At 36.2% G+C, this 14,540-nt stretch overlaps 1 protein-coding gene across 2 annotated transcripts in view; it reads right to left on the bottom strand.

The window, feature by feature from the left end:
- Nucleotides 1-1,649: 1,649 nt before the first annotated feature.
- The window catches only part of LOC137944239 (exocyst complex component SEC8), a 72,955-nt gene continuing 60,064 nt past the window's right edge, over nucleotides 1,650-14,540 (bottom strand). For both annotated transcript variants that reach the window (XM_068789859.1, XM_068789860.1), the window contains 7 exons: nucleotides 8,627-8,816; nucleotides 8,443-8,520; nucleotides 2,969-3,070; nucleotides 2,761-2,835; nucleotides 2,266-2,361; nucleotides 2,131-2,180; nucleotides 1,650-2,028 (listed from right to left, as the gene is read on the bottom strand). In XM_068789859.1, coding sequence (XP_068645960.1) covers nucleotides 1,941-2,028; nucleotides 2,131-2,180; nucleotides 2,266-2,361; nucleotides 2,761-2,835; nucleotides 2,969-3,070; nucleotides 8,443-8,520; nucleotides 8,627-8,816 — 679 coding nt within the window. In that variant the 3' untranslated portion in view covers nucleotides 1,650-1,940. The remainder of the gene's footprint in view (nucleotides 2,029-2,130; nucleotides 2,181-2,265; nucleotides 2,362-2,760; nucleotides 2,836-2,968; nucleotides 3,071-8,442; nucleotides 8,521-8,626; nucleotides 8,817-14,540) is intronic.

Below are 14,540 nucleotides of genomic sequence, written 5' to 3'. Positions count from 1 at the left end.
AGATGCTTTAGTTATATTTTCATTTTTTCTAGTTTCATCGTAATGAGATTATGACAATTATGATAATATAGTGGCAATTATGATAAAAAATATATTTTTGGTCTATTTGTATTAGAAGAATGTTAATTTTTATAAAAAATAAAAAATAAAAAATAAAAACAAAATAAGAGATAATTAATCAACCATTTAATTATTCTTTTTTTTCTTTTCTATAGCTTTTATTAAATATTTTAAACTTATGATTAAACCCATGATGTTTGAAATGGGTGCATTTTTTTGAGAGATTGTTTGAAAGAATCAAGTAAATGTAATTACACAAGGAGGAAAGAAAAAGGAATGAAAAAAAAGGACAAAAAAAAAGAAACTATAAAATTTGATCTTTCACATTGAATTGTTAAATTTGTTGGGAGAAGGAAATCTCTTCCACCGAATTTCATAATTTTGCTGGGAGAAATAAAAATTTGCAATTTTGTTCTCTTCTTTCACTAGAAAAAAGAAAAGAGAAATAGGAGAAGAAGGGAAAAAAGGGGAGAAAGAAATAACAAAGAAAAATCAAAGGAAAAATTAAAAAAACATTTTCCTAACAAAAATAAATTCGCTTGGAGAGGATATCCTCTCCCAAATGAATTTAAAATTTCACTAGAGTGAAGAGAAAATGTCTTCGTGTATCTAGGGGGGTTGGGGTTATGTGTGTAGAAAGGGACCAGTCTCTATCCATTCATTGAATACTAATATAGGTACCAAGGTAGTAAACTCTTTTACTTATTCTCTTATTTATGTCATACTTTTCATTTTGGAATTTGTTTTCCAGTGCACTTGAGCTCGTTACACTAACACCCAAGGATGAGTTAAAATTGAATCAATTCATTTAAGATGAATTGAATTCTTCACTTCAATTCAAGTTCATTGTGGACTAATCTCCCCTTAGTGTACAAATAACAATGATGCAAGCCTACAAGCTCAAACATAAACAATTGCAGGGGTAAGATCAGCATGAAGGCCACCGATTTGATTTTCTTCTTTTACAAGGAAAAAAAAATGAGAATAGGGAGGAAAAGGGAAGGAGGTAGAAAAGGAAAAAGCTAAGGAAAAATTAAAAATATTTTTCCAGCAAAAATAAAAATTCACTGGGAGAGAGTATACTCTCCCAACGAATTTAATAATTTACTGGGGAGAATTTAAATTTTCAATCTTTTCCAATTTGATTCTCTTATTTCACAAGGAAAAAAACAAGAGAATAAGGTGAAAGGGGAGAAAGGAAGATAAGGAAAAAAAGCAAAGGGGAAAATTTTTTCCCAGCGCAATTATGAAATTTCCAACGGCATGGAATTTTTTAGCAACACCCAACTCATGTCCACCCCTATCCAACTCCTAGGAGCAATGAGACCTGTATAAAAATGGAAACCAACCTATACTTTTCATTATACACTAACACAAAAATTTACTTTTCACTATATTTTCCATCATACGCTAACACAAAAAAATAATTCACTTTCATTGGGTAATTCAATTTCACTTTCACTAGGTAATTCACTTTCAAAGTGCACTAAACCCCCCTTAATCCATTTCTCATTTCAGTTAAAGTAAGTGGTTTCTAGGAAATTGACAATTAGCAATTCAAACCCATGTTCTACGATACTCATCCCAGATGTCTCCAATAAGTCATAATAAATGTTACATAAATAAAACAACAAGGAAAAACTTCGATTACACAATCAAAAAGAATAAATACCAAGTTACTAACAATAATGACAAGAATCATACTAAAAAATGATAATAAATCATTGGAATATCTACCTATGTAAATTACAAATCAGTCATATCAAATGGTCGTTTCTTTGGATCCACTCATACCATGAAGACGTTTGCCAGGATTCGCAGGACCTACCAGATCCAGGTTTTGGTTCTCTTCCAAGCATGCTATCAATAGATTTAACGGCTCAACGGGCAAGTATCTCGGACACCCTTTGTTCTGCATCCGTTGGAATCTCTCTACCAGGAACATTCACCTTGAGAAGATTTGAATACCTGACAAAGAGCACATTATGAGGATCTTGCAATATTTCTTTTTAAAATGATATTGCAGTTTTGTAAGCATGAAAGAGATTGATTTTAGTCATCTATACTTACTCAGCAGCTGTAAATAAGTACTCATGTTCGGAAATGAAGGCGAGCAAAGCCTGCAATAGCACACGGAAGTTCAATGTCTCACATCAACCAAAAAATGATGATTAACGATAAATATTCCAAGTTAAGATTAGTTGCCTCGAATGGCAAGTTTAAGAGTTCATAGTAGGTCCGAACGCGATCCAGTCTTTGCTGCACAGCCTCACTGTTGATTGACGGAATGGCTGCCAAGGCCTGTAAGCACGTTAAGACATTGATATGTGATTTCAAAGGTAGTCGGTAAGTTGTGGAAGAAATGTATGGAATCTCTGAAATTAAAAAGTTCTAGTTTTGGGCCTCTCGCACATCAGAAATGAAGATTTTCTTTCTTTTACTTCAAAAGAACTTTCTTGCCTCATGTATGACATGCATAATAGCTGTAGCCCCTTCTACCTAAGACTAATTTGCTTGAATAGACTACAAGCTCTGCATCCTCTTCTAGATGCAGTTTCCTAACACCAAGAATGATGAAAACTCCTCATTTCATAAAAGAATTTAATCAAGTAATATTGCATCTCAATTTTGCAGATATCTAAAAGGTGATTCCAATTATGCAATAAATTAATCGAACATGAATATCAATGAAAAATTTACCTGTTCCAGTGCTATTGAATTTCGACATATCTGCTGGGCCCCAAAAAGATTGATGGATTTCAGATCACCCAAAGCCTGACCAGACATTTCAAATAAAGCATGACTTGAATGCACATAAGTATGATCACAACACTCAATCAAGACTCAAAGCTCTTCCAAAAGTCCAAAAATTTATTTCATTAATTCATGAGTATTTACACAAGCAGACCTTGATAAACGCATTTGCTGCAGCACTACATATTCCTCCAAATATATAATTTCGTTTTAATTGTGCCACAAATGGTGCCATTTCCTCATCACGACGTGTTATCTACAGCCAACATATGAGAGCCAAGTCATTGAAAGTTCATCCCAAAAAAAATTAATATAGTAATAAAATAAGAATTAGAAATAATAGTCATTCTATTAAGAAGAACTAGGCGAAAGAGAAAATTTTCTAAATTGAAATTCATGCCAAGGCCATGTGGCAAAAGCATGTAGAAGCAAGAAGAATTTTTTCAAGTAGGATAAAAATACTTGATGACCGAAGTTATAATTTAGTGTATATATATATAGCTTTGATCTTTTCAAGGAAAGTTGTTTTCTACAAAAAGTAGTTTCCTAGGTTTAAGGGAGAATTGGGACATGGAAGTAACTATATTTTTGTTTTTTTTTTTTGATAATGGGACATGGATGTAAATATGGATATTGCTCAAATTATAAATAGGGGAGAGGGGTTTCTAAGCCCTAAACTCTCCACCCCTTTCCTCCAACAGATTCACATAGTATCAGAGCAAGAGATCTTCTAAGGGTCATTGTTAACCTGGTCAACGTACTGAGGTTATATCATTATTCAATGTTTCTCTTGGTAAATTAACTTCTCTTCATACTTTTCTTCTTCTTCCCTTGGATGTCTGATTGAGCTTGTTAGAAAAATTTCAGAGCCTTGAACACCTTTCCACAGAAAACTTTCTTCCTCTCACACAATTACTATAATAGGTGGTTTGGAATTCCTCGTGGATGTTGGTCTCGAGCCACAGGTGCCTCAATCACTAGTTGCATACATACCCTTCATCAAAAAATTCAGACGCCTCAACCTACAGATAAGTTTTCTCTCCACCATTGTTCACCACTGAAACAAAGGGCAGCAATGGCAATTTGGTTGTCCATATCCTCAAGTCAAGGTCTTTCAATTAGATATCATTCAACTCTGGCACTACTCCACTAGTGGGTTTCCCAGAAAGTCGATTTCTTCCTGGAAGTTGCTCTTCAAAATTACACGAATCGAGGAATATAACATTCTTTTGCTGCTGTTCTTGTTAAGAGTGAATTTTTGATAATTGTTTCTTCTTAATAACCGTTTCTTTATGGAAACCTTCCACGAGAAGCGTCGGTCACAAGATGATGGCATCTTCTCTGCTTCTACCCGCTCGACTTTTCCAGTCTTCCTTTAATTTACTGTAGATCATTAGAATTAACAAAACTGAGAATTGTGGCTGTCTGAATGTACTCACTGTTGTATGTTGTTTGGGTCTATTCTGGCATCACCCATTAAATTGTACTCTAGTGCCAAACCAGAGCAATTAACATCTATTCTCAGTCTAGTGCCAGAAAAACATAAAGCCTAGTGCCAGACCGGAGCAATTAACATTTGTTCTCAACCATGTTACTTCTAACATTCTTGGTTGTCAGTTTTCTTTTACCACTGCTGATGGTCAGCAGGTATTATTTCCCTTAGTGCTTCAATTTGAGAGCCAAATTTAAAGTACATTTCAGCGGTTGATTTTCTGGCCAATTCAATGGTTGCTTTGGTGGTCAGCTTCTATGGTCAAATCTAATGGTCCTCCCATAAGTTTTTATACCTATCTCCCCTTCCATCTCTAATTGTGAAGATGACTCGCTATTATTTGGTAAAGCTCAACCCTGTATGTTTTCTTGTGGAACTCTTTTTTGTTCAGACCTTTAAATACTTTGTGTGATTTAGAGTTTGTCTTGTCAAAAAATTTCTTGTGTTTTGGCAAATGAGTGTGTAAATTCCTTGTCTAGAGTTTGTTGAGTAAGTCTTATTTTTTTTTATGTATATGAGAGATTTTGTCCTTGTTGACTTAATTTTTGAGAATAGCAAGAATTCCATTAAGAGAGATGAAGAAGTAATTACAAGGCGCAGAAGAACAAAAGTGCTGAGATCGTCAAACACACATACAGAAATCACATATATAATGAACAAAAGAAAAACATTTAGTATACAATGAACGGAAAGTAACCTCATTCCTAAATATCGCCTAAAGAAACGCCATGCCTAGCCAATAAATCGGCAATCGCATTAGCACCATGCACTGTATGAGTCCTTGGAGACTCGTTATTGCACTTACATAGGTTTTGTACCCCTTTGCTTTGAGTTCTATGACTTGGTCTTCTTATTTTGATGTATGGGTGATTTTGTCCTTGGTGACATATCATTGCCCTTAAATAGGTTTCCTACCCCTTTACTTTGAGCTCCTTGAGTTGGTCTTCTTATTTTGATGTATATGAGTGATTTTGTCCTTGGTGATTTATTATTGCCCTTAAGTGGGTTTTGTACCCCTTTGCTTTGAGTTCTATGACTTGGTCTTCTTATTTTGATGTATGGGTGATTTTGTCCTTGGTGACTTATCATTGCCCTTAAATAGGTTTCCTACCCCTTTACTTTGAGCTCCTTGAGTTGGTCTTCTTATTTTGATGTATATGAGTGATTTTGTCCTTGGTGATTTATTATTGCCCTTTATTATTGCCCTTAAGTGGGTTCTCTACTTTCGTCCTTGATTGATTTTTTTTTTTCTATTTTGTGATTATTTTCAATATTTTGTATTTTTTTTTTTTGAAATGATGCTAAATTTTATTAAGAGAGCTCAAACGAGCAGATTACACGAGGGGAAGCTCATATTATATGTTGATTTTTTTTTTCTTTTTGAGTCACCCACATTTCTTCTACCCTTTTTTTGGGTTTTGCCCTCTTGTTTGAGTTAAGATTCTTTTTCTTCGCTAGTATTTTTTCTGACTGTTTTGTCCAATTGGGGATATTCCCATCTATTCTCCAACTTGAGGGAGAGAAAGAGAAGAGTATAAGTGCGAAGGAAATTAAGTTAAAAAATCATCCTACAAGTGCAAGGCCAAGAATTGAAGCCACAGAAGTCAAAGACCACATAGAAGCCACAAAGCTTCACAAGCTGTGGTATTTTATTTTTATTTTTTTAGGACCAATTATGTGTTGCAGTTCAGTTTTGTATTGTCTATTTTCTTATGCTTAAAATGGGAATTGTGAGACACATTTTCTTACAAGCTGAAACTATATGACCCTGCTCGAGTGTTAGAAATTGTAATTTAGTGTTTATATAGTTTTAGTGGAGTAGGCAACCCAATAAACTGAGCTTCTATCCATGCTCTTCTTGAGTCCAGAAAAGCCCACCTCATCATCCTCGAAACAAAGGTAAGCTCCATGACTCCTCCCCTAGTCCGCGAGCTCTGCCCAATTCCCCATGCCTGCTGGGCCAAAGACATTGATGCTGTGGCTGGGGGAACTTTGGTCGCCTGGAATCCCTCTGATTTGAAAGAGCTGGATCAACCAATTGGGGATTTTTCTATCGCCATCAAGTTCAAAGACAGGGTGGTTGGATCTATTTGGTGCCTTGGGAATTGGGAGTGTTTATGGCCCATGCAATTATAGAAGACGTGCTGCCTTCTGAGAGGAATTCTTGCAGCTTAGGGATAAGAAGACTAAACCTTAGTTACTGGCCGGTGATTTTAGTACCATCAGGTTCTATAGAGAAAAATCACTGCCTGCCCCTTGCATCACCTTATCCATGAGAAAATGTTGTGACTTCAGTCCCACGTATGGGCTGGATGAAATCCCCATCATTTGAAAAAGTTTTACTAGGAGCAGCAAGCAACAAAACCAGGTGCAATCAAAACTTGACCGCTTCCTTGGCATGGGGGACTAGCTTTGTCTCTATACTGAGGCATCTGCCTTCACTGTTGAAAAAGCGGTGTCGGACCATTGACCCATCATTCTCAACACTAAGATGAGCAATTGGGAGCCAAAACCTTTTCAATTTGAAAATATGTGGCTTGAAGACAAAGACCGTCTTAGTTTAATGGAAACTTGATGGAAGAAGGAGGTTGTAAATGGGCTTGTTAGGGGAATCATTGGCATAAAGCTAAAATCACTCAAGGAAAAGCTTAAGCACTGATCCAAACCTCCTTGGGTCTCAAAATCTGCTCAAATCATTGCCCTTCAATCGCAAATCAACTTCCTTGACTCCTTGAGGAAGGTAAACCTCTTCCCCCCCTGAGTTTTCTGATCATATTGCTGCATCTCTCTAAAAACCGAAGGGATTGGCTCGAGAGACCATTTAAGTATAGGGAAGTGGGGTCTCTAAAACTTAATCTCTCCATCACTTTCCTCCTAAGAAATTGACAATCTGCTTGTCTTCATGGACTTTGGCCAGACAACATTTGGTAGACTGGATGGAATGGCAAAGCAAGATAAAGGAAACACAAGCTAATGTGATTCAAGACCTTATCCCCGTCTCCTTTTGGTTCCTTTTTTTATTTAATACATGATTCAAGATCTTATTATCCAGAAAAAAAATTGGAACCTTCCAATTCCACTGATAGAAACTATTGTTCATGAAACCACTCATTGTCCTCCTCAGGGAAGTAAGTTCAAGTAGCAAAGTTGATTGATCTGTGCTATTCATTAATGAATGGAAATGCAATGAGATATATCACATATCACTTAAAATACAATATAGATTATGTTTGCAGAATAGGGCCGTCCGTTAGTAAACAAAACTAGGGAAGCAAGTTCAAGTAGCAAAGTTGACTGATCTATGCTATTCTTAATGAATGAAGATGCAACGAGATATACCACATATCAACTAAACACAATACAGATTACATTTGCAGAGTACTGCCATCCATAGGTAAAACGAGACTGTTACATCCAGGAAATGGATGCACGATAAAACTCAGATTTGACTTAAAATCACTCTGCTCTTTGTTTCATCAAATAAAATTTTCATACCTTGATACTTCATTTCAAGCCTTGGACATACACAAAGAAAGAATCACATGCATGGCAGAGAAACAAAAAGAAACAACTACACACAGCCAGGCACATACAGAGCTTCCTTCATAGAACACAAAATGACAAACAATAGATCATCACTGTAATAATTCAACCTTATGTTGTATTATGTTTATGAACGAATTCCTCATATCACAATAAAACAGCTCTGGGAAACCATCAGATGTACATGCACATGTGCGCACATAATAAATGAATCAATCAAATTGATCCCTGAGCATTTCATGACCGATGGATTTTCATTTTCTTTAGTTATTAAGATATTGTTTTGCCACGCCTCTAACTACTAAATTTAGTGTTTAGTTGGAACTCAAAGAGAAAAGATAAGCAATGTTGAAGTTTTTTTCCTTTTCATTTTTTCCATTTCACATTTTCTGTTCTTTGAGCTTCAACATTTGCACATTCTCTTTGTAGTGCGAATGCTTTCCAATTTCACAACAAAGTTGATGGAAATAAGATATAGATTGTAGAAGCTCATTGCATTCTGGAAGTATCGCAGTTCAATTGTGAATACAAAGATAAGCATGATAGACAACTCAACGTCAACAAATAATTTTGGGTGAGAGGAGCAACCTGACCTGTGCAGTAAGAGAAATAATGAAATCATCAGGCTCTTCAGCATCTTGATCATCCAAGTACTCCCTTGCAGTCATTTCCTGTAAGAATAGATCCAATTTTTATCCTCAATGTGGAGTCATCACTCCATATCATGCAGTAGACTAGGTGGAAAACATTTAACCATCTGAGAACTGTCAAAACAACCTGCATATGAAAGATTGTATCCAACTGCATTTCCACACGTAAGACCTTGAGGCAGTCGATGGCTAGAGTCCTATATTCAATTGCTAGCGAGGTAAGCTTACTAGATAGAGCACTACTAGTCCGTCTGTGATGATGGATTTGAGGTGAGTGATTCTCCTCCATTGGTTCTTTTAAGGAACTCTGTCCCAACCTAAATTGTAGAATATTTTATACAAAAAGGTGAGAAATATGTTTTTTCTGTGAAGCCAAATAACATAAAATGAACGAATTATTAAGCCAACAAAAACAATAAGTACCCTAAATGATTGCATTCTCCCTTATGTTTTTCATATCATAGTTAATGAAAGAGATATTATTGCACCAAGATGAAAAGCTAATCCTGGACAAATGATCTAAACCAGAGCATGGACACAGAATCACTACAAGAACCCAGCTAAATTAGGCCAACATGGAACTGCTTAGTCCTATCACCATCAGAGAAACAAACAATCTTATGAGCAAGGAAAGATAATATGCTTAAGCAAATTGACTGAACCTAGAGCATGACACAAAATCACTAAAAGCTGTCTTAATATGCTTGCAGTAAAAATTGAAATGGTAAACTGTTGGTTCAATTAATTTAGCCACAAACATTTCAGATTTCCAAATACAGCCATATAATCAAATCTTTTGAACAATGTCGTCCTTTTTGTAGAATAACCTCACAGAGCTATAAATGTTATGAAAGTAGACAACTTTACCATTCTTATAAAAATTTATTTAAAATAGTAATTTTGAATTTTTCAATAAAGTATAGAAAAAGAAAAGTCAGTGTCAGAGCCTCCCCAATATATTCCTGAAAATATTTTAAAAATCAGATAAATAAAGAAAAATGTAATTATGCCTTCCTTTGGTTTAATTTTTCTATAAGGACTAAACTAATGGAACTCAATTTTAGCCATGTTTAGAAATACATCATTCTTATCATCACATTTGGAGTTAGGTCAAAAGTGATGTAATATTTGGTATTGCCTGAACTAAAAATCTTAATAATCATGGCACTTACGGTTTAGGAAGCCACCTACTCGACCTGGTGGAGTGATTCTGTAAGTACAATTAGCTTTGAAGATCATATAATCACAAGTGGGGAACATGCCTCTTCACTATGACTAGTCATTGTAGGTCAGAGTTATTCTGTCCCATTCTGTCCCAGTATATAAAATGGAGAAAAAAAGAATCCTCTATGACCTACATTTTTCGTTTGTGTAGTATGAAAATGACATAAATAACCTTTTTAACCTATTCTTCATACATAGACATACTCTAAAAATAACAATGCCCTTGAGTGTACTTCTATGACCTACTTTTTTTGTTTGCATAGCATGAAAATGAAGAAAATAACCTTTTTAACCTATTCTTCATACATAGACATTCCCTGAAAATAATGATATACCCTTGCGTCGTACCTCTAATAGTTTTTTTTTTTTTTTTTTGTGAGTAAAAGGTGTAAATGCTATTAAGAAGAGTGAAGAATAGGTCATAGAGGATTCTTCCATAAAATACAACTGTCACTCACCAACAATTAGCTTGAGACAGAGAGCACTTGTATCAACCACCTGGCTCAAGAGATGGAGCACACACACACGTGAGCCGTAGATACAAAACACAAAAATCACATTGAACACATACACAAGCTTGGATTGGCTCTAATACCATGTTCAAGCTGGTCGGTTCCTCCCAAACGACTAAACAAAATTAAGAGGCTCTTCCTTAATAAACTTAAGATCTTTTCAATCCCAAATCTGTGTGGGACAATTCTCCCATCTCCCACATACAATAAGTCTCACTTTCAAACAACTAGTCTATAAACTTAGAATCTTTTCAAGCCAAACCTGTGGGACTATTCTCTCATCTCCCACACACAACAACTATCACTTTCAAACAACTAGTCTAAAATCTGGAGTACATGTAAAACTATACACTAGTGAACTTTTTTTACCACAAAAATTGCAATTCTCATTTTCTTTTTGGAAATAGTAAAATGCTTTTATTGACTGAGAAGGAAAAGTAAAAAAGATAGAAAACAGAAATAAAATACAACACAGCACGTGAGTGAACCCACTAGGCTACAAGGGAAGAAAGTCCCCAACAAAGAAAGAGAGCTGAGAGGCTCCTTCAACCATCTTTTGCTAATTGATCAGGAAGAGAGTTTGCAAATCTGATGCAGTATATCATATTGTGGAGGATCTAGCTCACAAATATCTAAGGACAACAAATCACCCCGAAGTCATTTAGGTTTATGGAAGAAAGAAGAAAAAATAATTCAATTAAAACAAGCCTGGATTTCCTATTTTAGGCTCAAGTTCCAAGAATAAAAAGTCTCTCTAAATTGTACTTTCCTATTTCAAGCTTGCTGAAATTAGATATTTATTGATTTATGGGAAGTATCACCGATATAGCACTTGGTATTTTGGTTAAAAATTCTTACAAAGTCTTTGCAATTGTAAATTTCCTGTTTTTAGTTTGAGCCTTTGTTTCTAAATTAGGAAAGTCTACAGTCAGCAACTTTATAAATAAGAAGTTTCTTGTTTTTGAGTTTCTTTTCCAGAAAGTAGAACTAGATTTAGTAAGTTGTAATCAGATTAAATGCTAATCATTCACAAAATATCACACCATAATTACAGACAAGTGAAGGACAGTGACTAAGCTGTCTTCCAATCATGTGTAATTGAGACAGCATTTGCATTGAAGTATTATTCATCAAGAAATTTTGCATGCTTAGCTTAGCTTGCAGCTTAAAATAAAAAAATCATAGAAAGCTGATAGTTTCAGCTCCATCTTACAAAGACAGACAACATAATAATATAAATTACTGAAGTTTACATTGAACTGGTTGAGAAAGCTAAAATTTGAAAGAATACATGGAGAACCTATGATATTTTTTTTTTGAAAGGTCTGAATATATTGCAAAACAAGAGAGAATACAATACCTAGCTATAGTGGCCTTCCTCCACAACAAGCTGTTGGAGGGACACGCCCTGTTTAGCTTGAATGTTAGCTAAATAATCAGCAGATCTTGGAATGTGATTCCACTTACAATGTATTTGAGAAATTAAAATACATATATCCTCATATAACTCCCAATGCCGGCAAGGAGGTTTTGAAGGCTTCGTACACCAATTGATAATTACTTTTGAATCGCCTTCAACGCAGAGAATGCCCTCCATCTTTTGCTTGAAGAGTTTCAGCCCATTATACAGCCCGTGTAACTCAGCCCTTGTTGAATCTGATATACCAATCGGACCCGCATATGATAAAAGAAGGTTCCCATTTTCATCATGAATCACTCCTCCAAAACCCGCAGGCCCCGGGCATCCAAACTTACTTCCGTTGAAGTTTAATTTAAAGTGCCTACTGGAGGTTGAGACCAAGTTGCCATAATAGGAGGTCTAAGCGGAAAGGACATTTCTGCAATAAGTCGCCAATTTCCGCGCAAGTTTGATCCTTGTAAGTTACAAAATTCCTTTCGTAACAGTACCCAAGAGGACACTTGCCCAACGATTCTATTGCATAGAATTTTCCCAGGAAGAGATTTTTTATTAAATTTTCTATTGTTTCTCTCTTTTCATAAATTCTAGACCATGTACCCTACATAGCAAGAAATTATTATTTTCCCCAGTTTGGGAAGACGAGTACTTATAGTAGTGAAGATTGTGTCGTGTAGGGATTGTGAAGGGCAATATTGTAACCCAATCTTGTTCATTAGTTCGGTCCAGACCAAGTGGCCATATTCGCAATGCAAAAGGGTATGATCAGCAGTTTCAGGAGGGGAATTGCAGAATGGGCACAATGGGTCTGGGACACTATTTCCACGTCGAATTAATGCGTCGGAGGTTAAGATTTTTTTCAGGCAAGTGGTCCAAATGAAAAACTTTGCAGGAGGTGGAATATGTAGAGACCATGCAAAAGTAGCTGGATGAGCTGGTTGATGTGCTTGGGGAGAGATCATGAAGTGATAGGCAGAAGCAGTAGAGGACATGCCTTGCCTGCTAGGCGTCCAGATTAGTGTGTCTGATGCGTTTTTGATTCTTACTGCAGAGAGATTTGTGACAAGATCTACAACTTCCAAAGGTTCATCATCTGTTAAGGCTCGTCTGAGATTTAAGTTCCACTCACCAGAGGTCAGCCGTTGCACAGAAACGGTCGCATCCTGAACTCTTGACAGGCGATAAATACGTCCATGACTATCTTTGAAACTGCTTGAGCCAACCCACCAGTCGGCCTAGAACTTAGTTTGACGACCAGAACCTATATAGCATTTGACTGCGGATTTAAAGACAGGTAGGAGTTGGGCAATTTTCTTCCATACGAGGGATAATTTGTAAGTCTCCCGCCATCAAGCCAGATAATTTGTAAGTCTCCCGCCATCAAGCCACCACCCAATATTTTTCCCAGATTTGGCTTCAACCATTTTCCTCCATAACAAAGTAGGTTACACATTAAATTTCCATATCCACTTCAATAGTAAGGTAGAGTTGGTAGTTGCAATATCCTGAATCCCAAGACCACCCATCATGATGGGTTTACAAACATCATCCCATTTTACAAGACTATACTTTCTTTCCCCATTTGGCCCATCCCATAAAAATCTCCTTTTTAGGTGTTCTATTCTATTTCGAATAGAGGTAGGACAATGGTACAATGACAAAAAATAAGAGGGTATGCCATGTAGACAAGATTTAATCAGAACCAACTTACCAGCTTTGGACAAAAATCTTCCTTTCCATGATGCAAGACGGCCTTCAAGGCGTTCTATGATAGGGAACTAAACACTTTTTGTTGGTAGAGCAAGGGTCAGAGGCAGACCCACATAGGTGCCCGGAATTGACGCAAATTTACACCCCAAATAACTTGCCATTGAGTTTAATACAGAGGGATCAATATTAAATCCAATGATAGAAGTTTTTCCTAGCTTACCTTTTGACCAGTTGTTAATTCGAAGATATTTAGCACGTCTTTCATATGAGAAATTTGTCTCATAGAGCCTTCTCCAAAAAGAATTGTGTCATTAGCATACTGTAAGATCGGGATATCTTGGTTTGGGTCTTCAGAGATAGGACTAAGCCAACCCGAGCATTTAGCAAATCGGATCATAGAAACAAGGTATTCGCCAATGAGAGTAAATAGGAAAGGGGATAAAGGATCACCTTGTCTAATCCCCCTTGATACTTTGAAGAAACCGCATGACTTTCCATTAACGAGGACATAATATGATGTGGCAGAAATACAACTTCTCATCCAAAATTTCCACCTAGTGAGAAAACCCATTTGATTGAAAAGGTGATCAACAAGTTTCCAATCTACCCTGTCAAAAGCTTTCTCAAAATCTATTTTTAGGACGAATCTGGGTTGGGAAGATTTTTTGAAAGAATCTAAAAGCTCATGAGCAGTCATAGAAGAGTCCAAAATATGTCTATCACGGATGAACGCACTTTGACTAGGATTAATAACCTTCGGAAGGAAGGCTTTGTGCCGATTTGCCAGAAGATGACTGATGATTTTGTAAGAGCTAGTGGTGAGGCTAATGGGTCAAAAATCTTGGGGCAATTCTGTATTTGACTTTTCTGGGATAAGAGCAATGAAAGATGCACCAATTCCTCTATGGGTTATACCGACTTCGTGGAAATTTTGGATAAGAGCGTACACATCCTTTTTATCATATCACAAAAACAATGGTAAAACTCACCTTTAAAGCCGTCCGGTCTAGGAGCTTTATCTTTTGGAAGGCCAAGGGCAGTCAAATCAACTTCTTCAGTAGTGAATGGCTTTTCCAGATCTGCAGCGTTGTCAGAAGAGATTCACTGGAAATCGAGCTGCGGGAGATTAGATTTGTTGTAACATTCTTTCGTATTCAAATTTGAGAAATACTTCACCA

Source organism: Aristolochia californica, unplaced genomic scaffold, assembly GCF_029961685.1.
Source record: "Aristolochia californica isolate CCGP_79_NKW_82.1479 unplaced genomic scaffold, dmAriCali1.0.hap1 SCAF_11, whole genome shotgun sequence".
NCBI classification, from domain to species: Eukaryota; Viridiplantae; Streptophyta; class Magnoliopsida; order Piperales; family Aristolochiaceae; genus Aristolochia; species Aristolochia californica.
The sequence above is the reverse complement of the archived record's forward strand: the minus strand, read 5'-3'. Positions and strand labels throughout refer to the sequence as shown.